Genomic DNA, 27,448 nt, shown 5'->3' with positions numbered 1-27,448 from the left:
GCCAGCCAGCCAGCCAGCCAGCCAGCCAGCCAGCCAGCCAGCCAGCCAGCCAACCAGCCAGCCAGCCAGCCAACCAGCCAGCCAGCCAACCAGCCAGCCAGCCAGCCAGCCAGCCCTCTGGAAGTATTAACTGACTCTCAGATGGTTCAGGCTGACAAAGTCCAGGACAATAGTGACCCAGATGCACACACCAAAATTCATTGGTGTTGTCTACCTTACAAGCCAGGGGAGAGAAAGAATCCTACACCATTGGCTAGTTTTGTTTTATGGCTGTAATATTGTATCAATATATAATTGTTGTCCATAAATAATGCCATAGAAAATCAGACTGAAATGTAACATAGAGTAAAAAAAAAATCCTCTTGTTACTTGAGAAAGGTGAATTCATTAGTCATGTTTGCTGCTATTTTTTAACACTGTATGCTGAATCATTGGAAATAATCTACGCAATTATTAAATGTATCACTAGAGTAATTATTAACTATTCCTTTGTTTACCCACACAAAGGATAACGTTCCCCTTATGCACTGTGGAGTAAAAGTCAAGGATATGTAGTGTGGAATGAGTTGATATAAGCTCCAATAAGTCATGGTAAATGGCAAAGTTGCATTATCAACATTTTCTCTGCAAAACATTGTTTCATTGTATACAACAAAAATGGGGGAGCATATCATGCTGTAAATTGCATTGGTTCTGTACCAAATAATAATCCCACACACAATGGTTGCAGAGAATGCATCTCTCTCTTTCTCTCCCTGTATCTCTCACTCTTTCTCTCCCTGCATCTCTCTTTCTCTCACTGCATCTCTCTTTCTTTCTCTCCCAGCATTTCTCTCTCCCTCTCTATCTATCTCACACATCTCACTCCTCTCCATCTCTAGCTCCCACATCTCTATTTCTCTCCATCTCTCTCCTCTCTCTCTCTCTCTCCTCATTCCTTTCTCCCTCATCTCTAAACCCGAGCTGCCTTGCTGACTTGGCGATCAATGCGCCCTCATTGCCGCAGAGCTTGCAACACTTGAGAGTGTTCCTTCCTAGGGACTTCTTAATTAAATATGTCAACCTCCTTCTATGTGGGTGGCTACAGCATTGTTGAGACCAAAAACACCTTTAGGCTTAGATGGAATCGCTTAGATTCAATCAACATGCTGTCAGTGCTACCTACTGCTACCACCTACACTTCAGTATACATGCAGCTATACTTTTCTACAATCTCACACACACCACGTTCGCTTTGGCACTCAAGAAAAGGAAGACAATCAGACACTAAATCCAGTGGTCTGTCCAGGCACAGCTTAAACAAATAATCCACAGTGTTTGTTGAGTGACAAGTCTAAAATAGGAGGGGAATAACCAGACAGCATTTCAAATATTATGTTTTAAGGCTGGTCCTGAAATATTGGAAAAGCTCTAATGAGCCAGCGTTCACAGAATGGATTAATATGTTGATAAAAACAGCATCTTACGAAATCATATTAGTAAAGAGCCTGGAGGAAAAAAATAGACTCCAAAAAGACATGGGAACGATTTCTGTTTTTTCTTAAAAGCACATAATGGAATACCACGGCCATGAAATATCCCTCATTACAGTGATATTTGTGTTTTTGTTTAATAACTGTCACGCCCTGACCATAGTAAGCTGCTTATTCTCTGTGTTGGTTGGGGTGTGATAGTGACTTGGGTGGGTCATCTAGGTGTTTTTGTATTTCTATGGTGGCCTGATATGGTTCCCAATCAGAGGCAGCTGTTTATCGTTGTCTCTGATTGGGGATCATATTTAGGTAGCCATTTCCTCATTTGTGTTTGTGGGATCTTGTCTACGGATAGTTGCCTGTGTGCACCAGTAGCTTCACGGTTCGTTTTATTAAAAATATGTGGAACTCTACTCACGCTGCACCTTGGTCTACTCATTACGACGATCATGGGATCTTTGGGATGTAACATAAGACATACCTCTTTTGACACTTTGGTCCTTCGTGGCTCAGTTGGTAGAGCATGTTGGTAGTGGGTTCAATTCCCAGGACCACCCATATGTAAAATGTATGCACACATGACTAAGTCTCTTTGGATAAAAGCATCTGCTAAATGGCATATATTATTACATTATTTCCATTCTACAGCAAACCTAGTCAAGAATTGTTACGTACATTTTTCTTTTGCATATATTGCAATCATAGCATGATAATGTTTCAGTATCATATATATAACAGGCATTTTTAATCATCACGCATTAAATCAAAATGGGACCATACTAACAGCATATCACTTCTTACAGACACTTGAATTGCCAGTACTGAAACATAACCAAACAATTTGGTTTTCAAAATGTTTCATATTGTCAAAAAATCATTTTGGTTAGAGTGGGGCTTTAAGGGATTGCATAAAAAAGTAATGATATGAGGGAACCTTTATGCCCTGAGAGCTTCATGCTTTAATCATTGCACCAAGTAGCCTAGTGTGGCTCAGCCCATATCCTCCACCAGGCATGAGTAGGTGAATCATAACCCAGGGTATATATGGCATCATACACTGAGACATGGCACATGTCCTGCAAATTCCTGGCAGAGCTCCATATTGCCTTCAGAGAGAGATAGAAAGAGCGAGAGGGAGAGAGAGGAGATGTGGTATATATGTCTGCCAGTGAGGGTTATGGTATTCAAATCAAATTTTTGTGTAGACTTTACCGTGAAATGCTTACTTACAAGCCCTTAACAAATAGATAAAAAGAAAATAACAATAATGAGGCTATATGCAGGCTATATACAAGGACCAGGAGAGATCTCTGGATGTAGAAAGTTCTCTCTCAAGGTATGACTATTCAATAAAGGTGTAATGTAATCTGTAAATCTTCTCCGACCAAAGATACAGTGAGATAGCGAGAGAGAGAGAGAGAGAGAGTGAGCGAAAGACACAGAGAGAGAGAGACAGAGAGACAGAGAGAGAGAGAGAGAGAGAAAGCAGGAGAAGAGAGAGAGAGAGAGAGAGAGAGAGAGAGAGAGAGAGACAGAGACTGCATCTGCGACTGAAGCCACCCTAGCTGTCAATTTGTCATGAATCTCAAACATACAAGGCTCAAATGGTGCATCTGATTATACTGTAGCTGAGGGGACACAATTGGTGCTGTCAGTGATTCATTTAGCCGTTTGAGGTGAGCATAAAGAAAGCACAGAGATCCAGCTAACACATATATTTCCCTCCCTCTGAATGATAGGCTACAGTGGGCGTCTGGGTTGGGGGGGGGGGAGCATCCAACCATCCACCACAGAGAGGGCTTCGGACCACCATATGCATCTCCAGCAGGGCTGTGGCAGCCATGCCTGTGTCACTGGGTCTGCTAATTGATCTGTTGTGTGAAGCGAGCGAGCGCTGTGGATGACTGATGCAGTAACATGGAGTTTGTAGGTGAGTGGAGGAGCAGCTGCTGTGTTCAGGTACATTAAAATGCAATTAAATGGCCATCATTAGAGGAGTGTCTTGTGGGTGTTCAACCCCCTCTTCCTCCCTCCTTCCCCAGGTTCACATCCCATCTTTCACTTCTTAAACAAATAAACAAGTAGGAAAGGGAATTGGACCAACATTTAGAAGTGTTTCGCAAATAAAACACAAAAGTATAAAGCCTGTTGAATTGCTAATCCTGGTAACAATTTATACTAAATACTGTCAATACAGTTTCAGCCTTTGGATTCTATAAACTTGCAATGTGGCTCATCCACACATTATATCTAAAGACACAGCACATATCACCTGATCCCAGACAGCGCAAGTCTCCTGGAATAACCTGTGTCTCCTGGACTTGCAGAGCATAACATGGACACCTGCAAATAAATGAATCTGCCTGCAAAGACAAAAATATCCCAAAATGGCCGCCGGCTGGCAGGCCCACTCCTCTCTTTTGCCTGTCAATTTTCTTTTCAATCCATCTGTACCTTGGGCCATGTCTCTCTCTCTCTACCACAGCTCACAGAAGCGTCAGTGTCAGTGTTTCATGGCACTGTGTTAAGGGACTGAGGAGTTAGCTACCTCCTGTCTAACAGAACAGGTCTACTCAGACATATCCCTTTAGGCAAAGAGTAGGCTTGGGCGATACACCATTTACACCATATCCCGGGATATTTCCCCCCCAAAAACAGTATGATTTTATCTACATATACAGTATACACACACACACACACACACACACACACACACACACACACACACACACACACACACACACACACACACACACACACACACATATATATATATATATATATATATATATATATATACACACATACATATACATACATACATTGAAGTTGAAGTGTACCTATGATAAAAATTACAGACCTCTACATGCTTTGTAAGTAGAAAAACCTGCAAAATCGGCAGTGTATCAAATACTTGTTCTCCCCACTGTATATATATATATGCAGTACCAGTCAAAAGTTTGGACACACCCACCCACTTTTCTACATTGTAGAATAATAGAAGACATCAAAACCATGAAATAACACATATGGAGTAATGTACTAACCAAAAAAGCATTAAACAAATCAAAATATATTTTATATTTGAGATTCTTCAAAGTAGCCACCCTTTGCCTTGATGACAGCTTTGTTACAGTTTGTATAATTAAATAAGTTAATTTAAATAAATTCACTAGACCCTAATCTACGGATATCACATGACTGGGAATACAGATCTGTTGGTCACAGATACCTTAAAAAGAGGTAGGGGCGTGGATCAGAAAACCAGTCAGTCTCCAGTGTGACCACCATTTGCCTCATGCAGGGAGAGACATCTCTTTGGCATTGAGTTGATCAGGCTGTTGATTGTGGCCTGTGGAATCCTGTCCCACTCCTCTTCAATGGCCGTATGAAGTTGCTGGATATTGACTGGAACTGGAACACGCTGTCGTACACGTTGATCCAGAGCATTTCAAACATGCTCAATGGGTGAGTATGCAGGCCAGGGACATTTTCAGCTTCCAGGAATTGTGTACAGATCCTTGCGACATGGGGCCGTGCATTAGCATGCTGAAACATGAGGTGATGGCAGAGGATGAATGGCACGACAATGGGCCTCAGGATCTCGTCACAGTATCTCTGTGCATTCAAATTGCCATCGATAAAATGCAGGCCGGTTGGACGTACTGCCAAATTCTTTAAAACGATGTTGGAAGCGGCTTATGGTAGAGAAATTTACATGAAATTCTCTGGCAACAGCTCTGGTGGACAATGACATGCTCCCTCAAAACTTGAGTCATCTGTACCTTTCTGTTGTGTAACAAAACTGCACATTTTAGAGTGGCCTTTTATTGTCCCCAGCACAAGATGCACCAGCGTAATGATCATGCTGTTTAATCAGCTTCTCAATATGCCATACATGTCAGGTGGAGGGATTATCTTGGCAAAGGAGAAATGCTCACTAACAGGGATGTAAACAAATTGAATGAGAGAATAATGAGAGAAATAAGCTTTTTGTGCATATGGAACAGTTCTGGGATCTTTTATTTCAGCTCATGTAACATGGGACCAATACTTTACATTTTGGGTTTATATTTCTGTTCAGTGTGTATAGACAAAATGGGGGGTAGATGTCAAGATCAAGCTTGTTAGTTACAGCAGAGACCTTCAATCCCCTCCCAAATCAGATCTCTGTTGATAATGTTTTTGTGCGTCCACCCCGCCAAAAAAGAATATTTGATACACCGTCAATAACATCTGTTACATATGTGTATGTGACCAATAACACTTCATTTGATATATACAGTTGAAGTCGGAAGTTTACATACACTTAGGTTGGAGTCATTATATTTGTTTTTCAACCACTGCACAAATTTCTTGTTAACAAACTATTGTTTTGACAATTTCCAAACACCTGAATGTACCACGTTCATCTGTACAAACAATAGTATGCAAGTTTAAACACCATGGGACCACGCAGCCGTCATACCGCTCAGGAAGGAGACGCTTTCTGTCTCCTAGAGATGAACGTACTTTGGTGCAAAAAGTGAAAATCAATCCCAGATCAACAGCAAAGGACCTTGTGAAGATGCTGGAGGAAACAGGTACAAAAGTATCTATACCCACAGGAAAACGAGTCCTATATAGACATAACCTGAAAGGCCGCTCAGCAAGGAAGAAGCCACTGCTCCAAAACCGCCATAAAAAAGCCAGACTACGGTTTGCAACTGCACATGGGGACAAAGATTGTACTTGGAGAAGTGTCCTCTAGTCTGATGAAACAAAAATAGAACCGTTTGGCCATAATGACCATCGTTATGTTTAGAGCAAAATGGGGGAGGCTTGCATACCGAAGAACACCATCCCAACCGTGAAGCATGGGGGTGGCAGCATCATGTTGTGGTGGTGCTTTGCTGTAGGAGGGACTGTTGCACCTCACAGAATAGATGGCATCATGAGGATGGGAAAATTATGTGGCTATATTGAAGCAACATCTCAAGACATCAGTCAGGAAGTTAAAGCTCGGTCGCAAATGGGTCTTCCAAATGGACAATGACCCGAAGCAAACTTCCAAAGTTGTGGCAAAATGGCTTAAGGACAACAAAGTCAAGGTATTGGAGTGGCCATCACAAAGCCCTGACCTCAATGTGTAGGCAGAACTGAAAAAGCGTGTGCAAGCAAAGATGCCTACAAACCTGACTCAGTTACAACAGCTCTGTCAGGAGGAATGGGCCCAAATTCACCCAACGTATTGTGGGAAGCTTGTGGAAGGCTACCCGAAACATTTGACCCAAGTTAAACAATTTAAAGGAAAGGCTATCAAATACAAATTGAGTGTATGTAAACTTCTGACCCACTGGGAATGTGATGAAGGAAATAAAATATGAAATAAATAATTCTCTCTACTATTATTATTATTCTGACATTTCACATTCTTAAAATAAAGTGGAGATCCTAACTGACCTAAGACAGGGAATTTTTACTAGGATTAAATGTCAGCAATTGTGAAAAACTGAGTTTATATGTATTTGGCTAAGGTGTATGTAAACTTCCGACTTCAACTGTATAGTTTTTGTTGTTGTTGAAATAGCGCCCCTTGTGTGCACATTCGTACACCCGGTATGGTACAGAAATGGTATGACGGTAAGAAATTCTGGATACCTCCCAATGTCACGGATCCCACCGGAACTGTGTCATTATGCACACCTGGTCCCCATTTCCTTGATTGTAATTGTATAAATGTGCCCTTTGGTTCACCATTGGGCTGTCGATTATTGTTCCAATGTCCGTTGGTCGTGTGAGGTTGGGTTGGGTTCCAACCCTGTGTTTTGTATACGTGTTTGTTTGGGTTCCAACCCTGTGTCTTGTCTACGTGTTTGTTTGGGTTCCAACCTGTGTTTTGTATACGTGTTTGTTTGGGTTCCAACCCTGTGTTTTGTATACGTGTTTGTTTGGGTTCCAACCCTGTGTTTTGTATACGTGTTTGTTTGGGTTCTAACCCTGTGTTTTGTATACGTGTTTGTTTGGGTTCCAACCCTGTGTTTTGTATACGTTTTTGTTTGGGTTCTAACCCTGTGTTTTGTATACGTGTTTGTTTGGGTTCCAACCCTGTGTTTTGTATACGTGTTTGTTTGGGTTCCAACCCTGTGTTTTGTATACGTGTTTGTTTGGGTTCCAACCCTGTGTTTTGTATACGTGTTTGTTTGGGTTCTAACCCTGTGTTTTGTATACGTGTTTGTTTGGGTTCCAACCCTGTGTTTTGTATACATGTTTGTTTGGGTTCTAACCCTGTGTTTTGTATACGTGTTTGTTTGGGTTCCAACCCTGTGTTTTGTATACGTGTTTGTTTGGGTTCTAACCCTGTGTTTTGTATACGTGTTTGTTTGGGTTCCAACCCTGTGTTTTGTATACGTGTTTGTTTGGGTTCCAACCCTGTGTTTTGTATACGTGTTTGTTTGGGTTCTAACCCTGTGTTTTGTATACGTGTTTGTTTGGGTTCTAACCCTGTGTTTTGTATATGTGTTTGTTTGGGTTCTAACCCTGTGTTTTGTATACGTGTTTGTTTGGGTTCCAACCCTGTGTTTTGTATACGTGTTTGTTTGGGTTCCAACCCTGTGTTTTGTATACGTGTTTGTTTGGGTTCCAACCCTGTGTTTTGTATATGTGTTTGTTTGGTCTTCGTCCCCGTGCCTTTACATGGCACGCTGTCATTTGGGTCAATAAAAACCCCTGTTACACATTCCTGCGCCCGTCTCCCAATCCCTTTATACCAACGTGACACCCAACCCTAGGACAGATGTCAATTCAACATCTATTCCACGTTGATTCACCGTAATTTCATTGTGTGCCCAGTGGGAAGGCTCTGCTGGATAGAATGTAGTCAGTGGATTCCCCTGCAGCTCTATAAATGGTCCAATCATGTTGTCATACTCAACATAGTCAACGTTTGACCTTGTCATCATTTTTCCCCCCAGATGGATATAATACCAATTTCTTGGTCCCAATACCAGTTTTTAGTCAATGAGTCATCATTAAGTATAATATCACCAACTACATCATTCTCCAAACCACATGCCATGTGGAGAGTGGAGAGAATGTGCACATGTGCACATGTGGAGAGAATGAAACATGGTCTTTCACCCATACAATAGTCCCTATACAGTCTGACATAAACACTGAGAGGAAACAGAGATTTTCTGTGAGAATAATGCCATTCCTAATCAGATCTGGTATGGGTCCTCTTGGCCAAATCCCTTAAGCTGTTCCACAGACAATATCCAATGTGCTGTGAGGAAAGAGTCACAATAAACAGAGTGACTCTCTATGTTTGTATTATGGCTTGGTTATTCACCGAGCAAAGACCCCAAAATGGGCCTCTGCGAGGTCTCAAACCCCGGCTATTGAGAAGCACTGAACAAGAAAACATTCAAGACTCTACATTTCTATTCCATTATGTTCCCATTTCACACAATCAGTGCCTAACATATGGCTATGACCTGTGGGCAACCTGTCATGTGGACTCTACCTTTCTTCTGCTAGTATAGCTGCCTGCCAGAGCTGATGTTCCTGCCTAGGAAATGCCTTCTTCACTGAAAAGGGATGGCAGGAGCAATAGCCCCCCAAAGACAGCCTGGCCGACTCTCTGAATGGGCTCAAATGCACCTGAAGGATTAATTAGCAATTACACATGAGATATTGAGTCTGGTATTATATTATGGCAATGTGATGTGCTGCTGGGTCTGGCAGTAGCACAATGCTATGGCCGATCCATGAAACCCATCCATCCTCTAAAATGGATTTGTATAAATTCACCACATTTCCATCACTGGACACACATCCCCTCAGTGTGTCCTATTGGATTTACTTGGGGCTTTGAATACACTACTTTTGTTCATTAGAATGAATCAGAAAACCGCTGGGGGGTTTAGGAGTCCTCACTAAAACCTATGCTCCCATCAAGAAAGCATCTTCTGGCATGTGATGTCCAATTCCCTTAGAGAGTGCTTTTTGTCTGGCATATAATATTTCCCCCCTTACATTCCGTCAAGAAAGAGAGGGGAAAAACACTGCAAAACAAAACCTGAATTATCTTGCGGTGAGTTCAGCTGGAAGACTAATTATTTCCTTCTGGTTAAACACTTTCTGAAGAAAATCAGATGAAAGTGCATCTGCCTGTAGCGCTTCCTTAACTAACTACTGACTGCCGGTACATAGTTCTCTGCTATGTACCAGTACATAGTTCTCTACATTCCCGTTTGCTCCCCAAATGCTGCATTGAGTGTAATACTTACAACAATACTTTTATATTTGCAAAATAATACTCAATTGGCGATCTCTTATAAAGTGTTCTTTCAAACCATTATTGTTCCTCCTTGCCTGAACCTCTGACTAGGGCAAATGACTCACTGAAACAATTTAATCAGTTGTTACAGTCACCATGTGGCTTCTATGGGAACAATAAAGGCAAGTAAATTGTATCCAGTCCATTATTTGGTAAAACAATGGGGAGGAGATATAGTGTTAATTATATAGTATATGAAAAAACATTTAAAAAAACAACCATAAGCTACTTGGAATGGGTATAGTAGTATATAGCCTATTTACAAAATGCATTTTTAAAGACTCTTAGACGGCTGTGATGCAACAGTGAGCACATACGCATGATGTGTGATTGCTGAGGGCTGTAAATGCAAAGGTGAGCACATACGCATGATGTGTGATTGCTGAGGGCTGTAATGCAAAGGTGAGCACATACATGTGATGTGTGATTGCTGAGGGCTGTGTGTAAAGCCTACATAATGCACAAGGACAATCAGCTGGAAATCACAGCTCATTGGTTCCACTGACGGGAGTTACAGATGTCCAATTTCACTGGGGAGGAGTGGCTGGGAACCACAGGGGGTGTGGTCATGAAGTATCATAAATATGAACAAATTAGTTAACGTGGATACTTTAGGAGATGCAGGCACTGAAGGATGCCTTTCATGTTACTGTTCAGGTGATCCTCCTACATACTGTGAACCATGTTGTAACCTCATGTTACAGTTACACTTTCTTGGTAACATCTACCTTCTCTGTATACTTTCAGGAACACTAATGATTTTAAAACTAGGTTTCCAGTATGTTTTGCACAAATCTTAGAAGATCTGCTTTTCCAGACCATCCCTGCCGGTGTAAGTGTGTGGTTGTGCGCCGGTCAGTGATGAATTGAACGTGTCTTTTCCTTCCATTGTCATCTGCAATCAGAGCATTCTCTGAGCTCCACTTCAGATGTATACTCAAACCCAGCCGCGGTCAGGAACCAAACAGCTGCTCTATCATGTGGGGTTAAATGGTTTAACAGATAACTGGAAGGCCATCTCAGGGTTCAGGCTGTTTGCAGTAGAGAGGCACCCGTCAGGATTCACAGCCGCCTGGCTTTGACAGAGATGCATAAAACTGAGACGGCTGTCAATGTCTGCCAGGGCTTGAATCTACAAATCAAGAATTGCCATCACAGATCTGTTTCAATGGCTCCCTGTCATGAAACAAATGTTATTGGGTTTTTGAGTTGCCATATCCAATTGCTTGAGACAAGAGGGAGAACACATTTTTGTGAGGGGTTACTCCTCTGGGAAGCACACCAAAAGCAGCTCATGAGAAGAACCAAAAATGACCCAAAATGAATCCACAGAACTAAGCAGCATAGAATTGGCTACTTTGCTTTAACAAAATGGCAGTAATTATTTCACATCTTAACTTTAATTTAGAATTACAGCAATAGTTTAGAAATGCATACTTTTTTGTGTTCTCACAGCAGCAACAATCTCAGGGGATATCTGTAATTCAATTCGCAGGCATTGTTTTCAGCTCGTAAGAAAGAGCAAGCCTCAATCACACTGCAATTATGCTGAAATAAGGGCATTTACCAAATGTAGAGTATGTCAGATAAGGAGAATCAGTGCAACACAGTAAACTACATCCAATAGGGATACACACTGTAGGAAAAACTAAAAGAGTGAGTGAGTGAGACTGTTTAATGTAGATGTTTCACATCTGAGTCCTTTCTCAAGACCATTAAACACGCAGCTGCATCCCACTCTTCTTGTTTTTCTAAATGTAGACGAAAAAATGGTATATCCAGACTGCAAAATGCATCCAGACCCACTCAACATGAGATGGTACAAGCACTGGTTTTTAGCAATAAGTTAATACCAAGGTTATTATTTCCAGCTACTCTGAAATGGCCTTCTTACTTCAAAAAAAGCTGTATGTATTTTGAGACATATGTTTACAATAAATCATTTTTATGTTTTTCTGTGAATTAATTGTCCCATGAAAAATAACTATTATTAGAGATCACTAAATACAGTAGCAAACCATACTCATTGTACTGCTAGCCTTGTATTTGAGGAACTATTTCATTAGCCGTTCCCTAAAGGGATAAATAGATCATCCTCATTTAATGATGGTGCCAATACAATGCTATGGGCTACTCTTTTCCACTGAGTAACTTAATGCCATTTAAACTAACCATCCTGTTGTCAGATGGGTGCTGGCATTAGGAGCCATGACACTGACGCACTTTGAGGGGTTAACCCTTTATGCTCTTCTCTCATACTACACCTGGAATGGACTGCCGCAAAGCACTTATAATCCCACAGGAATGACCTGCCACAAAGCCCTCCAGAGGTCAACAGCTCTGTAGCAAGTTCAAAAGTATCAACCTCCTCCCTATATGTTCAGAAGGCCAGAGACAGACCTTCCAATGTATCACCCTCCCCTGGTATCAACATACCAGATCATTTTCTATTCTTAAAATTAGCCCATCTCTCTCTCTTGCTTCCTCTTTCTGTCTCTCTCTCTCTCTCTCTTGCTTTCCCTCTCTTTGTCTCTCAATAAGATATTCTCAAGCTCTGTTTTCCAGTCTGTCCTTGACTCGTTTGAAGTGAGCCCAATGTAATTACTATTGGAATAGAGATAAACAGCTCGACACACACACACACACACACACACACACACACACACACACACACACCTCAGATGGAGAAAGATCACTAAGCCACCTCTATAAAGGCTCACTGACTTCCTCATTATGTGTAGGGAGGGAATAATGTACATGTCTGTTCCAGACGCTGACAATAGATGTCTGGTCACCAGGGAAGGCTTTCTTTGACTGCCATAATTACTTGTTGACATAAATAGAAGGCTAGGAAGTTTGGCAAGAGAGGATTCTGTATGTGTTGATGGCACCGCTGGAATTGTATAATCTATCTGTACGCACACTCAGGCTTGGAAAAATGACAAGGCTAAGGACCTACAGTGACAAATGCATAACTTAATTACATGTTGGTTGACAGTGGGGCTGCACAGGCAGGCTGCTGCATTCTGTATCCAACTTTTTCTCTGGTTATTTGAGGATTTTAGATCCTAGGAAATAGAGCATGTGCAAATTAGGACAGTTTAACTTTTACCTTGAACTGTAAAACGACATTCTAATCTTGTATTCCTGAGGAGAATGAAAGCGTATGCAAATGTTCCTGAGATTTTCAGTAGATCAAATAAATGGGCAAATTGTTTTATTTCCTCCTGTTTTGCATTACGCCACTTAGCTTTATAGCATCACAAAATGTCCCCCAAGTACCTGAGTTGTCAGTCAATGTGGATATGTATAGTAGATTAGATTAGACAACTTTATTAGTCACATGCACAGGGTCGCAGATGTAATTGTGGGGTACAGTGAAACTCTTAAGCTTAAATTCTTAAGCTCCAACAGTGCAGGGCAAAAATAGAATGTTTAGTATTGCACAACAACATTTCAATCTCGTACAAGCTTAACTGAATGAACAACAAAGACAGAATGCAATATGACATTTTATCTAATAGTTTGGGGAATGGCCTTGTCTCCGAGGGAAGACCCTCAGAGTCAGATGATGTGATGGCAGGTATGCGGGGCTGCTGGGAGAAAGGAGTTCCAATGATGGGCCTTGAAGTTATTATAGCTGGTGGATGGTTGTCAAAAACGTTTGCTGAAAAACGCGAAGTTAGAGAACGAGGGTGAGTTGACATATAAATCCATCCCAAGATGTACACCCATTGGTTGAGAGAGAGGAAGGTGAGTGAGCCATAGGTTAAACAGAAAGCGTGAGGAAGGTGTATTATTGTGCCGTGCGTATAGGCTGTAAGGTCAATAGGTGAATGGAATTCCACACATGGCTAATAGGATAAAGGAGAAGAAGCAATACGCTATGGTGATGATGATACTTTTGTATTCATTCCCACTATGCCCGTAGAATAAGAAACTATGTGAATTATGTTATGCTTACTGGATGAAGTTAAAGTGGAACTGACAGCATTTTAGCAACAGGAAATATTATTAAAATCTGTTCATACAGTATACACCCCCAGGAAGAAAATGACACCTTTTTTATTTATTTGTTATTTTCTGACACTCGAGCACTTAGATATTTGCCATTTGCCACACGGGCCTGCCATCATTCACTTTGAACTGGCCTGTGTGTTTACAGGCAGCAGCAACAGCGTGACTTTAGATCATTAAAAAGCATTCGCCAAAAGCCACAAAATACACCTAAATGGATTTCTGAAAATATGCAAATACCAGGGAGTACTCTTACATTTGGGAACTGTACAGTCTTATTGATCAAACAACCATGAAAGAGTAGGCTATCTGTCCCTTAGTTATGCACATCAACAACAACATATCAACAACTAATGCTAGCCAGAGTAAGATGAGGGAAAATTAGATAAACCCACAAACTTTTTCAGCTAATTGGCCGTCAAAATTGCACTGATAAACGATGGGGAATAGTAGCCTGCGCGTCCTTCTGCAGCTTGCCTGCCAATGTATGCTTGTCCCAACCCACGTTTTGACAACTGAATGTGAACTTACCTGTTTGCCAGCCTATTTGATCAATGAAATACACAACTAAGGGTGCATTCATAAATTGTCTTCAGTGTGTCTCTGGGTTGTTCGTAAATTCAGAGTTGTCAGATTGTCTGTTCGTAAATTCAGTGTTTCGAACCCCGAGCGCACACTGCACGATTGACACAGACACAGGAAGCCGAGGAGTAGGGTTGATCTTCGCATTACTCACAATGGCAGTCAACCACCCAAGCTAACTGGCTAAAGTTGGCTAGCTTGCTATCTACTTCCAGACACAAATGAGAGAACACATCACTCTGACCATTTTAATCGCCCAAGCAGAGCTGGTTAGAATGTTTATACGTTATCTAGAGCGTCTGTGACTTACTTTTTTGTTTACTGACAATGGTCATATTCAGCGGGAGTTGCACGTTTGTAAATTCATCAGTTATTCTGCGTTCTGGCACACTCAGACAAGAGTGCTCTAAAAATCAGAGTAGATAGCCAGAGAGAATTTACGAACGCAAGACATACATTAACTGCATAACAGTCGTTCAAGTTCAGCATAGCTAGATAGCTAAACAATTCTCATTTATTGCTAGCTAACCAAATGACACCTGCATCTACAGCTAGCCGTAGCTACCGAAAACCGATATGAGGGTCACTCACCCACTCCTCCAATGTCATGACATCCTCCCAGCAGCTAGGTAGCTAACGTTAGGCTCTGTGTTTTTATCTCGCTAAATAAATAGCTATACACATAGATACAGTAGCCTATTAGCCACGTTATGACTGACCTTTGATCATTGCCCTTGCTAGTTTGATTGTATTGACATTCCCAGCCTTAGTTACATTCGTCCATTTTTTTTCCTATAGTTGTGACCCACCACATGGATTCGGTCCTATGTAGCAACATTTTTTATTTCGTTTTTTTTATTGATAAAAGTAGAAACTCAGAGCTAGAAAATTGTATATCATACACTACAGTTGAGGAACAATGGATAAGTAATTCTGCTTTGAAAGTTGATCAACTTTATTAAACCCCACTTTTGAGAAAATGGCCCTTGAATATTTTGGTACACCTACTGGAGAGCTCTTCTTTGTCTACATCCATTCAGCATCGTTCACACCCTCTTAAGCCTTAGCCCCACCCATCTTTTTAAGGACTCACATGTGAGGCCATGTGCTAAACAGAGTGAGTAGTGAAGTAAATTCCCGGGTGGTGCAGCGGTCTAAGGCACTGCATCTCAGTGCAAGAGGCATCACTGCGTCACATCCGGCCATGATTGGGAGTCCCATAGGGTGATGCTCAGCGTTGGTTCAGCGTTGTCTGGGTTTGGCTGGGGTAGGCCGTCATTGTAAATAAGAATTTGTTCTTAACTGACTTGCCTAGTTTAATAAAATGAATAAAAAAACAACCAAAGATTTCAAGACTAAGTGGTAGAAGCCTACAATAAGAAAAGGTTAAAAGGCTCCAGGTAAAAATATACTTTATCTAGTCCTTGGCCTATATCCTAATCTGACTTTGGTACAGGTCATGTTGTTCTTCACATTACCATCTCTGGTAAACACACACTATATCAAATAAAATCCATGTTTCTTTGTCACAGGATACAGAAAGTGTACCTTCAGGCTATGCTGAAACCCTACACCGCAACCCGAGCACTCCGTTCTGCCACCTCAGGTCTCATGGCCCTCCCACCCCTACAGGGAATCTCCCGCTCAGCCCAGTCCAAGCTCTTCTCTGTCCTGGCACCCCAATGGTGGAATCAGCTTCCCCTGAAGCTAGGAAGCTAGGAGTCCTTGCCCATATTCAGAAAATATCTGAAACACTACCTCTTCAAACAGTATGTTAAATACCAAAATAAAAACACTTAATCTTAAGGATCGGTGTCCCGCTGGCGGACTGGAGGACGTGCAATTCAAATAAATAATCATCAATATTATGGATTTAAAACATGTATGTACATATAAGTGTCTTATACATTCACATGTAACGATTAAAAATCTATTTACTTTTTGAACATCTTCTTCTGATTTGTCATCCAAAGGGTCCCAGCTATAACATGTAATGTCGTTTTGTTAGATAAAATCCTTCTTTATATCCCAAAAAGTTGGTTTAGTTGGCACCATCGATTTGAGTAATCCACTTGTTGAACTTGCAGAGAAAGGAATCTAAAAGTCTACCCCTAAACTTTGTTTCAACAAGTCTTACTCCTCAGATACCCTAAAATGTAATCAAACTATAATACTTCTTTCGGAAGGAAGGAAGTATGTTCACTAGGAAACCGATTTTAGCAGGTGCGTAATGTCTTTATGGCGCAAGCAAACACAAATTTACAAGACTATGTCGTTCTACTAAAACTGTTATTTCTTATTCGTTTTACAAGCCTGAAACCTTGAACATAGACTGCTGACACCCTGTGGACGCCATAGGAATTGCATCCAGGGAAAACTTTCCGGTTGATTTTTCTTTGGATTGTGTTATATTCTCCTACATTATTTTAACATTTCTACAAACTTCAACGTGTTTTATTTCCAATGGTACCAATTATATGCATATCCTGGCTTCAGGGCCTGAGCTACAGGCAGTTTACTTTGGGCACGTCATTCAGGCAGGAAGTGAAGAAAAAAGGGGCCAGCACTTGCACTTGACACCCTCTTCTATCTCTGACTCTACTGTTAGCTACGTTATTGAAGAAAAATGTACTTTGTATGCGTGTGATATGTGGTTGTCTCATCTAGCTATCTTAAGATGAATGCACTAACTGTAAGTCACTCTGGATAAGAGTGTCTACTAAATTACTAAAATACCATTGTAAAATGTGTAAATGACACAGTGAAATGGTTACTTGCATATTTGCAAATTAGCAATATCAAAAACAGAACGTGTCCAGATAATTATTTGATGATGTTAACCCAGACACACTTGTCTAAATTGATGGGTCATGTGGAAGAAATTATATAACCACCCCCCAGCCACATCTAGCTAAGTCGATGGGTCACTACTGTCACTGTCACTACATGTACACATGTTCCTGAAATACAATAGATGGCAGTAATCACCCTTAGACACACCTGGCTAACTTGATGGGTCATGTAATCATCTGATGAAGTGGAATCTTTTGTTTAGACATGTAGCTAGCTAGATAGCTAAAAAATTAATAATCTCAATTTATACTACTACCAATACAAACTGATTGTCATAGCTGTAGTATGAATCTGTAGGTAGCTAAAGCTAACCAACTAGGTTCAATGTTAGCTAGCTAACATTAAGCTACAACTAGCCATGCAAATTATAGGAAAGGAGCATACAACATGGCAGATCAATCCAAACTCATCTCCCGGCATGTACAGCTCAGCCATTATCTTAGCCTATCATGGCTAGCAGGAAGGTTCCTGACTTTTTCTGTGGCTAAACTAACATGACTCGTCATTTAACAATTGTATTCATATTTACAGATGGATTACAAGTTTGTTATTATGGCACAAGAAAGTTCACATCGTCCAGAAGGAATTTCTGCCAAAAAAAGACGATCAAAGGCCTCACGGGTGGCGCAGTGGTCTCGGTCACTGCATCGCAGTGCTAGCTGTGCTACCAGAGACTCTGGGTTTGAGCCCAGGCTCTGTCGCATCCGGCCGCGACCGGGAGGTCCATGGGGCGATGCACGATTGGCCTAGCGTCGTCTGGTTTAGGGAGGGTTTGGCCGGTAGGGATATCCTTGTCTCATCGTGCACTAGCGACTCCTGTGGCGGGCTGGGCGCAGTGCACGCTAACCAGGTCGCCAGGTGCATGGTGTTTCCTCCGACACATTGGTGCGGCTGGCTTCTTGGTTGGATGTGTGCTGTGTTAAGAAGCAGTGGTTCGGTTGTGTTTTGGAGGACGCATGGCTTTCGACCTTCGTCTGTCCCGAGCCCGTACGGGAGTTGTAGCGATGGGACAAGACAGTAACTACTAACAATTGGATACCATGAAATTGGGGTAAAATTCAAAAACAAACAACAACAAAAAAGACGATCAAATGCCTCTCCTGTGAAGTAGTGTTGTGCGACATATTCCTAGATTCTTGAAACGGGTCACATATTGAATCGTTGAAACTTAAACAGTGCATCCCAAATAATTGGAGGCAGCAAACAATGTACCAGGCCGGCTGTGATTTACAACGGGATATATTTTTTGGACTACCAATAAATGTGTTGCGGAATTATATGAATCTGATGAACTGCATTCATCTGTGCCTGAAATTTTGAATCCAATAGAACCTATTTTTATAACCTCTTATGAAGTTGGTTTTGTAGCATAAACTGGGAATGTAATATTTTTTACTGATATTATGATTGTCTGTTTGTTTCATATCTGCAAAGTATTTAAAACGCTGTCAGTTCCACTTTAAACAAGCATTCAGGCCAGCCTTACTGCTTGAACCTTGGTACACTACATGAGTGGCAGTTAAATGCATGGTCATCACTCTTCACGCCTTGTCCTCGTATTCTGGACTAGTTGAAATGATTCCTGATGTCTCAATCCCTTTCCCCCGCCACAAAACTGCCGGCCTGTGCGTTTATATTTATTCATAGCACTGTTCCCAAGGGCCCCTTTTTGACAGGAAAGCCTTTTTCAGTGTAATTGTTGGAAACGGGCCACTGCTCACTATGATGTTCAAAGGTCTGACTGCATTACAGGGAGACCACAGATTCCAAACATGTTGATTTATTTTTTTCACTCCTCCGCTCCTAAAGCGGTAGAAAATGAATCATATGGCCAGTGTTTACTATTGTATGGTTGAGGCGTTCAGTGTTCATTTGTTTCTAAGCTTATTTACAAACTGCTGCTGTAATCAGGTAATGAATTACATGAATACTTATCACATGCTGAAAATAGAGAGTTAATTCCAATCTAATATATTACATTGTGGGGCCAACGTGGCGGAGTAATATATTACATTATTGGCCCAATGCGGAAGAGTAATATATTACACTGTTGGGCCAACATGACAGAGTAATATAAGACATTATTGGGCCAACATGGCAGAGTAATTTATTTCACTGTTGAGCCAACATGGCAGAGTGAATGAAAAATGATTAAGTAGTGCGTGTTCAGTGAAATAATTGACCATAGGAGTGACAGTTGGAGAGGAGAATGGGCGAGTGGGTTGAGGGTTGCAGGGCTTCTTGAGTCAAAATTGTGTTGGCATTTCCACTTTGTGGCTCGTTGCCATGGGGATAGCTGTGCACTGAAAAGGTGTTTTCTTAGTGACTCATAATCTTAACTGCCTTACTTTGACAGATAGAGAAAAACTTGATCCCAGTGCAATATGTAGATTTACAGCAGCTCTTGATGGGCTGCAGTTGTTACAGGTGAGATGGGACGAGGGTGGGGAGATGGACTTTACTTTTAAACGCAACCAACATGACAGAGAAAAAGGAGAAGGGCTGATTCACCAAGATTACAGGATATTAAACTATTAATGTGATAACTGTCTTCCATAAGGGGGGATAGGTTATGGCTTCTCTTCTTTATTAATTACATGATTAAATGAATGATGTCCAAATCTGGGGGTTCCTCATTGAACCAACTGTCACGTAGTACACCATGAAGCAGAGCCTGGCTCTTGAAGAAGAATATTAGGACAGTAATTAATCGACATCCACATATAACATCCCCATCCTGACATCCACATATAACAGCCCCATCCTGACAAACACATTAACATCACGTTAAATTGCCCTTACGTTCACACACTCGCACACTACCACATTTACATTATCACTCAATCTACACGTTGGCCACATAGTGAGCAGACATAACAAGGAAGTGTCTATTAGCAAAGCTCATCACGTTGTCAAGTGCGCAGCCTGCAAGTCAAATGGTGTCAAGCTATCAATATTTGAGTTTGAAACAAACAGCGGATATCAGAGTCATGGACGGTGGAGACAGTGTCTGACTGAATGTCTTGGGGTGTTTTCCTGGGAGAGCCCAGTGCGGCAGAAAGAGAGTGGTGTTCAAATTAGTTTGTGAGTCAAGAGATCTTTGCTCAACAGTTTGTGCTTCCTTGATGACTGACTGAATAGCTTGCTGCCTATTAAATAGACAAATTCCCTGAGGCAGCAATAGTCCATCACATTCCATCTATAATACATTAAATTAAATCCTGTTATAAGTATGACATGAGTTCCCACTGGTAGTTCCCACTGGAAATACATTTACCTACGTGGCGGAATTTAGTTTCTTTTAAACACTTAAGAACATTTAAAAGTTCTAAATGTTAACCATACTGCCATGGCAATTAAATATCAGGAAACCAATGAATAATTAATGACATAACTGCTTCATATCATCATGATTATGATCTGCATGTAAAGGATAACATACTGGTCTAATGGTTTGGTCCAGTGTTTCCCAACTCCAGCCATCCAGTACCCCCATACTGGTCTAATGGTTTAGTCCAGTGTTTCCCAACTCCAGCCCTCTAGTACCCCCATACTGGTCTAATGGTTTAGTCCAGTGGTTCCCAACTCCAGCCCTCTAGTACCCCCATACTGGTCTAATGGTTTAGTCCAGTGGTTCCCAACTCCAGCCCTCTAGTACCCCCATACTGGTCTAATGGTTTAGTCCAGTGTTTCCCAACTCCAGCCATCCAGTACCCCCATACTGGTCTAATGGTTTAGTCCAGTGTTTCCCAACTCCAGGTCCCCAGTACCCCCATACCGGTCTAATGGTTTGGTCCAGTGTTTCCCAACTCCAGGCCCCCAGTACCCCCATACTGGTCTAATGGTTTAGTCTAGTGTTTCCCAACTCCAGGCCCCCAGTACCCCCATACTGGTCTAATGGTTTAGTCCAGTGTTTCCCAACTCCAGGCCTCCAGTACCCCCATACTGGTCTAATGGTTTAGTCCAGTGTTTCCCAACTCCAGCCATCCAGTACCCCCATACTGGTCTAATGGTTTAGTCCAGTGGTTCCCAACTCCAGCCCTCTAGTACCCCCATACTGGTCTAATGGTTTATCCCAGTGGTTCCAACTCCAGGCCCCCAGTACCCCCATACTGGTCTAATGGTTTAGTCCAGTGTTTCCCAACTCCAGCCATCCAGTTCCCCTATACTGGTCTAATGGTTTAGTCCAGTGGTTCCCAACTCCAGCCCTCTAGTACCCCCATACTGGTCTAATGGTCAAATTTTTTGGGCCTTCCTCTGACACCGCCTGGTATAGAGGTCCTGGATGGCAGGAAGCTTGGCCCCAGTGATGTACTGTGCAGTACGTACTACCCTCTGTAGTGCCTTGCGGTCGGAGGACGAGCGGTTTCCATACCAGGCAGTGATGCAACCCATCAGGATGCTCTTGATGTTGCAGCTGTAGAACCTTTTGAGGATGTGAGGACCCATGCCAAATCTTTTCAGTCTCCTGAGGGGGAATAGGTTTTGTCTTGCCCTCTTCACGAATGTCTTGGTGTGCTTGGACCATGTTAGATTGTTGGTGATGTGGACAACCTGCTCCACTTCAGCCCCGTCGATGAGAATGGGGGTGTGCTCGGTCCTCCTTTTCCTGTAGTCCACAATCATCTCCTTTGTCTTGATCACATTGATGGAGAGGTTGTTGTCCAGGCACCACACAGCCAGGTCTCTGACCTCCTCCCTATAGGCTGTCTCGTTGTTGTCTGCGATCAGGCCTACCACTGTTGTGTCACTGGCAAACTTAATGATGGTTTTGGAGTCGTGCCTGGCCGTGCAGTCATGAGTGAACAGGGAGTACAGGAGGGAACTGAGCACACACCCCTGAGGGGCCCCTGTGTTGAGGATCAGCGTGGCGGATGTGTTGTTACCTACCCTTACCACCTGGGGTCGGCCCGTCAGGAAGTCCAGGATCCAGTTGCAGAGGGAGGTGTTTAGTCCCAGGGTCCTTAGCTTAGTGATGAGCTTTGAGGGCACTTTGGTTTTGAACACTGAGCTGTAGTCAATGAACAGTATTCTCACATAGGTGTTCCTTTTGTCCAGGTGTGAAAGGGCAGTGTGGAGTGCAATAGAGATTGCATCATCTGTGGATCTGTTGGGGCGGTATGAAAATTGAAGTGGGTCTAGGGTTTCTGGGATAATGGTGTTGATGTGATGTTAGTCCAGTGGTTCCCAACTCTAGTCCTCCAGTACCCCCAACATAACATTAGGACATCAGATTTTAGAAAAAATTCATATCATATCTTTGTGTGCATTATTTCTAGTGGTACATTTACTATATACATATAGTGGTACATATACTATTCATATGTTAGTGTCTTTAAAAATGCATGTACTGTATGCCTATACTTTCACACAGAAACACCCCACGGTTTAGCTGGTTGTGGGATTGACACAGAGAGTATGTTGACAGGGTTTCTCTTGACTTAAGGGAGAAGCCAACGTGAAAGGCCTGCTGGAATGAAAGCACAGAAGCACTCTGACAAAGTCAGCAGTGAAAAGGGTCTTTGAAGATCTTTTTAATTTAATTTCTGTCTTTTATCTGGTTTGAATATTGGCTAGTACAAACAGCCAGTAGCAGTCTGAAGCAGATTACTAAAGACTATTCCCAGCTTTTTAAAAGAGAGGAAGAACGTCATTGTTTGAGTTCCATTTCATATTATGTGACAGCTTTCAGAAGCAGAACCTGCTATATTAAAGCGGAGAGCTTAGGCGTAGGCAGACATTAGTGACACACGTTGGAGCTGAGGCCTTTCATATGCTAAACTATTGTGTACTGGTTGTGAAATCAGTAACCTTTACACTCCCATTGAATCTTTTCTCTCAATGTTAAGAGTTTAATGAAAATAATTCAAAGGAGGAGACTGGTTATTTGGCAGTGAAGGTTGCCATCTGACAGAGTGGAGGAGACATCTCCAACAGGGCTGCAGCAGGAGGCTGAGGTTACAGGAGAAGGAGAGGGATGTCCTTAGATTCTTAGTATTTCCCTTCGTTGAGAAGGCAAAAGTCCATGTTAGAGCACCTTCCTGGAGATATGACTGTTTGGCTCCTCAGACAAATGCACAGACAGAGGATGTGTCGCAAATTGCGCCCTATCCCTATATAGTGCACTACTGTTGACCAGAGCCCTATGGGGGGGTCAAAAGTAGTGAACTATAAAGGGAACAGGGTGCCATTTTGGACACATACAGACAGAATGCAGCTTTAAAGTTCTTTAGAAGGACTGTGCAGAACACTCATAAACAGGAGACCATCATGACGTACTGAACTTGGCCGTGTTAGAATTATTTAGCCAAACCTTAACTTGTGTTTGTCATGGGTCTTTCAGGCTTTCCACGGACATGTTAGCGCTAATTGTTTTGCTAAATCACTTTACTTGACTCCTAGTCTCTGAGGCTTGCACAGCTGCTGCTACATCCTCTGTCTGCACCCATTAGCAGCAGCTACCTAATCATAAAACATGCCTTTATTACCAAGTCACACGAGCTGCATCTTTTAAGTTGCTAATTGAGTTTCTGTTCATTAAATATGAATGGGAGAATGATGTTTAATGTTGGGCCTAGAGCCCTTATTTGAGATTACCACTAGTTTTGTTTGTATTTCATTCTCTACAGACGTTAAACTAACTAAGATGGCTCCTCTACTCATGTATCAAACCAAGACTATAACAATGATTTTAAAACATCATCATTTCATATGTAAACCTGACAAATGAATAACCTGGCAATAATCTCCAGTGTGTGAAACCACATATATTTCCCCTCAGACAGGTTCAGCATTATAGAGCTCAATGCACAATTCAGCTCTTAATCAAAGGGGTGGAAGTAATGGCTGCATTTAGATGAATCACATGACATGTTGCAGTGGTATTGTCTTAGAGAATCTAGGAGAAATGACTTATTTAACCGTATGTCCCACGCTTCAAGTACCTTTAAAAAAAAAAAAAATCACTCAGGATGCTCCGGGCACTTTAAAGCATTAACCGAGGGATTCAAGTGTCCTGTCGTTTCAAGATCAGAAAGATTCTGCGCCGTTCGTTGCCTGCTTACCCTTAACCTTCCCTCAATGGAAATTCAGCGAATTACCAAGCATTATCAGGAGCACACATTCTCCCCGGACACAACTTCCTGGGGTGACAGGGGAGGTGAGATCTTAACAGGAATGGCCAGAAAAAACAATTAGGTTCTTCTTCTTATATTTTGATAAGGCTGACTTTATCTGGATTGCGGTTGATCAGATAACAACTGATAAGCCACGGCTTGCTTTTTCTTCTCCAGAGTGGAAAATTGCGTGGCCTGTGGGGTTCCTTGATTTAATGTATTCCTGGATTCTTTGTTCAGTGTCTTTAGTTCATAATTCTACTAACATCATTTAAATTGCTTGACTGATTTGAACAAAAAGCAATTTCAGCATCAGCTGAAAGCGTCAGCACATTTCCTCAAAGTTTAAGCATCTTCAAAAGAAAAGAAAACATTAATTGAATCAAAGCTGTCTCTGTCTTCTGACAATTAACACTCTGTTTTTGCAATTCCTCTCACACAGGGAGGTGTTACATCAAATATTAACGGGAAACAAAATAACATGCAGTCTCTGTCTGATCATCTGGTACTGCAAGGAGAGAAAATGCCAAACATTTCAATCTCACACTGGGTGAGAAACTGACAGACAAGATTGCTTCTATGTTATTGCCGCCCACATAAAAGCCCGTTTGGCACTGATAACATAATTGCTCACCACACACCCTCACCCACACGCAAACAGACACACAATGTGAGTGGGGGATAAAACACATTGATGAGTCTCCAAAGCAGGGACTGAACTGGATTAGATAGCCCTATAGAAAGGAAGGAGCTTTTATTTGACCTTTACTCCCTCTGTGGAGGAACGAAGGACCAAAAAAGGCATCACTAGCACCAAAAGCCAGAAGGAAAGATAAATATACAGCTCAAACTGGATATCTGGTTGCAACAAACACATTCAACACATGTATCACAGAGCACAGAGAGTAGACAACATCTGACAACACACCACCACACAGAATAATAAACTGAACAATAACACTCGCAAATCAAGACCTCCACATTTGTTGTGCAAACACAAGGTTGCGTCAGTGAATAGATATGGGGAAATTAATTTCCTTTCAACAAGAGGGACGTGATAAAACAAAAGTCAAATGAATCAAAGTTTTGGTCACCTATAGATTGGCCATGATTAAAAGGGAGACTTGTGGACTTACCCGAGTTTCTCTTGGAGATGTATTTGAGATTGATGCAGGCGGCAGAGCTGATAAGGAGGAACATGAGGGCTGAGGGCTTCATCTTTCACACTTCGGGTGGCAGCTGGAACACAAAGAAGAATGGAGTTTGGATAACAGGTCTTATGACTGGGCCGACATCTCTGCTCACTCCCTCCATCCCTCCACCAAAACATATTGGGTGATATCAGACTTGTCATTTCTTTCCATTTCCAAGACAGATCGATCTGTTCATTCATTTATCCTTCAGACACAACACACCCAGTAACTATAACAACATATAGAAACTATTGATCTATGCCATACACCCCATTTCCGAAGTTCACAAACTGAAAACACACAGCTGTAATACTTCTGTGGGCACTTGATTTATGTCTTTGTGAAAGAGTGAAGGAAGCACAGCTGACATGGATAAAGGGCTATATCTGAAGCTGCTTTAAGAGTCTTAGTATTACCAACATCACTAGAAATCTAAAAAGAAACGTTGATGAACACCAGTTTTCAGATGAGCAACACCTGTATTCTCTCCAGCCCCCCTCTGTGAGAGGCAATTTAAACTAGTGTTGGGTTGTCAAATCAAATCTAATTGTATTTGACACATGCGCAGAACACAAAGGGTGGAGGGAGACCTTACTGTGAAATGCTTACTTACAAACATTCCCAACGATACAGAATAAAACAAGAAAATAACAAACAATGACAATAAGAGAAGAGAAATACAAATACACACGAATGAAGCTACAGTTTATACAGGGTCAGCTATATACAGGGAGATATTTACAGGGTCAGCTATATACAGGGAGATATTTACAGGGTCAGCTATATACAGGGAGATATTTACAGGGTCAGCTATATACAGGGAGATATTTACAGGGTCAGCTATATACAGGGTCAGCTATATACAGGGTCAGCTATATACAGGGAGATATTTACAGGGTCAGCTATATACAGGGCCAGCTATATACAGGGTCAGCTATATACAGGGTCAGCTATATACAGGGAGATATTTACAGGGTCAGCTATATACAGGGAGATATTTACAGGGTCAGCTATATACAGGGAGATATTTACAGGGTCAGCTATATACAGGGAGATATTTACAGGGTCAGCTATATACAGGGAGATATTTACAAGGTCAGCTATATACAGGGAGATATTTACAGGTTCAGCTATATACAGGGTCAGCTATATACAGGGAGATATTTACAGGGTCAGCTATATACAGGGAGACATTTACAGGGTCAGCTATATAGAGGGTCAGCTATATACAGGGAGATATTTACAGGGTCAGCTTTATACAGGAAGATATTTACAGGGTCAGCTATATACAGGGTCAGCTATATACAGTGGGGCAAAAACGTATTTAGTCAGCCACCAATTGTGCAAGTTCTCCCACTTAAAAATATGAGAGAGGCCTGTAATTTTCATCATATGTACACTTCAACTATGACAGACAAAATTAGAAAAAAAATCCAGAAAATCACATTGTAGGATTTTTAATGAATTTATTTGCAAATTATGGTGGAAAATAAGTATTTGGTCACCTACAAACAAGCAAGATTTCTGGCTCTTACAGATCTGTAACTTCTTCTTTAAGAGGCTCCTCTGTCCTCCACTCGTTACCTGTATTAATGGCACCTGTTTGAACTTGTTATCAGTATAAAAGACACCTGTCCACAACCTTAAACAGTCACACTCCAAACTCCACTATGGCCAAGACCAAAGAGCTGTCAAAGGACACCAGAAACAAAATTGTAGACCTGCACCAGGCTGGGAAGACTGCATCAGCAATAGGTAAGCAGCTTGGTTGGAAGAAATCAAATGTGGGAGCAATTATTAGGAAATGGAAGACATACAAGACCACTGATAATCTCCCTCGATCTGGAGCTCCACGCAAGATCTCACCCTGTGGGGTCAAAATGATCACAAGAACGG

At 41.7% G+C, this 27,448-nt stretch overlaps 1 protein-coding gene across 1 annotated transcript in view; it reads right to left on the bottom strand.

The window, feature by feature from the left end:
- Positions 1-25,578, bottom strand: part of LOC139390790 (X-linked interleukin-1 receptor accessory protein-like 2) — a 398,878-nt gene extending 373,300 nt beyond the window's left edge. The window contains exon 1 of the mRNA XM_071138185.1: positions 25,496-25,578. Coding sequence (XP_070994286.1) covers positions 25,496-25,577 — 82 coding nt within the window. The 5' untranslated portion in view covers position 25,578. The remainder of the gene's footprint in view (positions 1-25,495) is intronic.
- Positions 25,579-27,448: the final 1,870 nt, after the last annotated feature.

Source organism: Oncorhynchus clarkii, chromosome 31 (genome assembly GCF_045791955.1).
Source record: "Oncorhynchus clarkii lewisi isolate Uvic-CL-2024 chromosome 31, UVic_Ocla_1.0, whole genome shotgun sequence".
In the NCBI taxonomy this organism is placed as follows: domain Eukaryota; kingdom Metazoa; phylum Chordata; class Actinopteri; order Salmoniformes; family Salmonidae; genus Oncorhynchus; species Oncorhynchus clarkii.
Note: the sequence above shows the minus strand (reverse complement) of the source record. Positions and strands in the feature narration are given on the sequence as shown.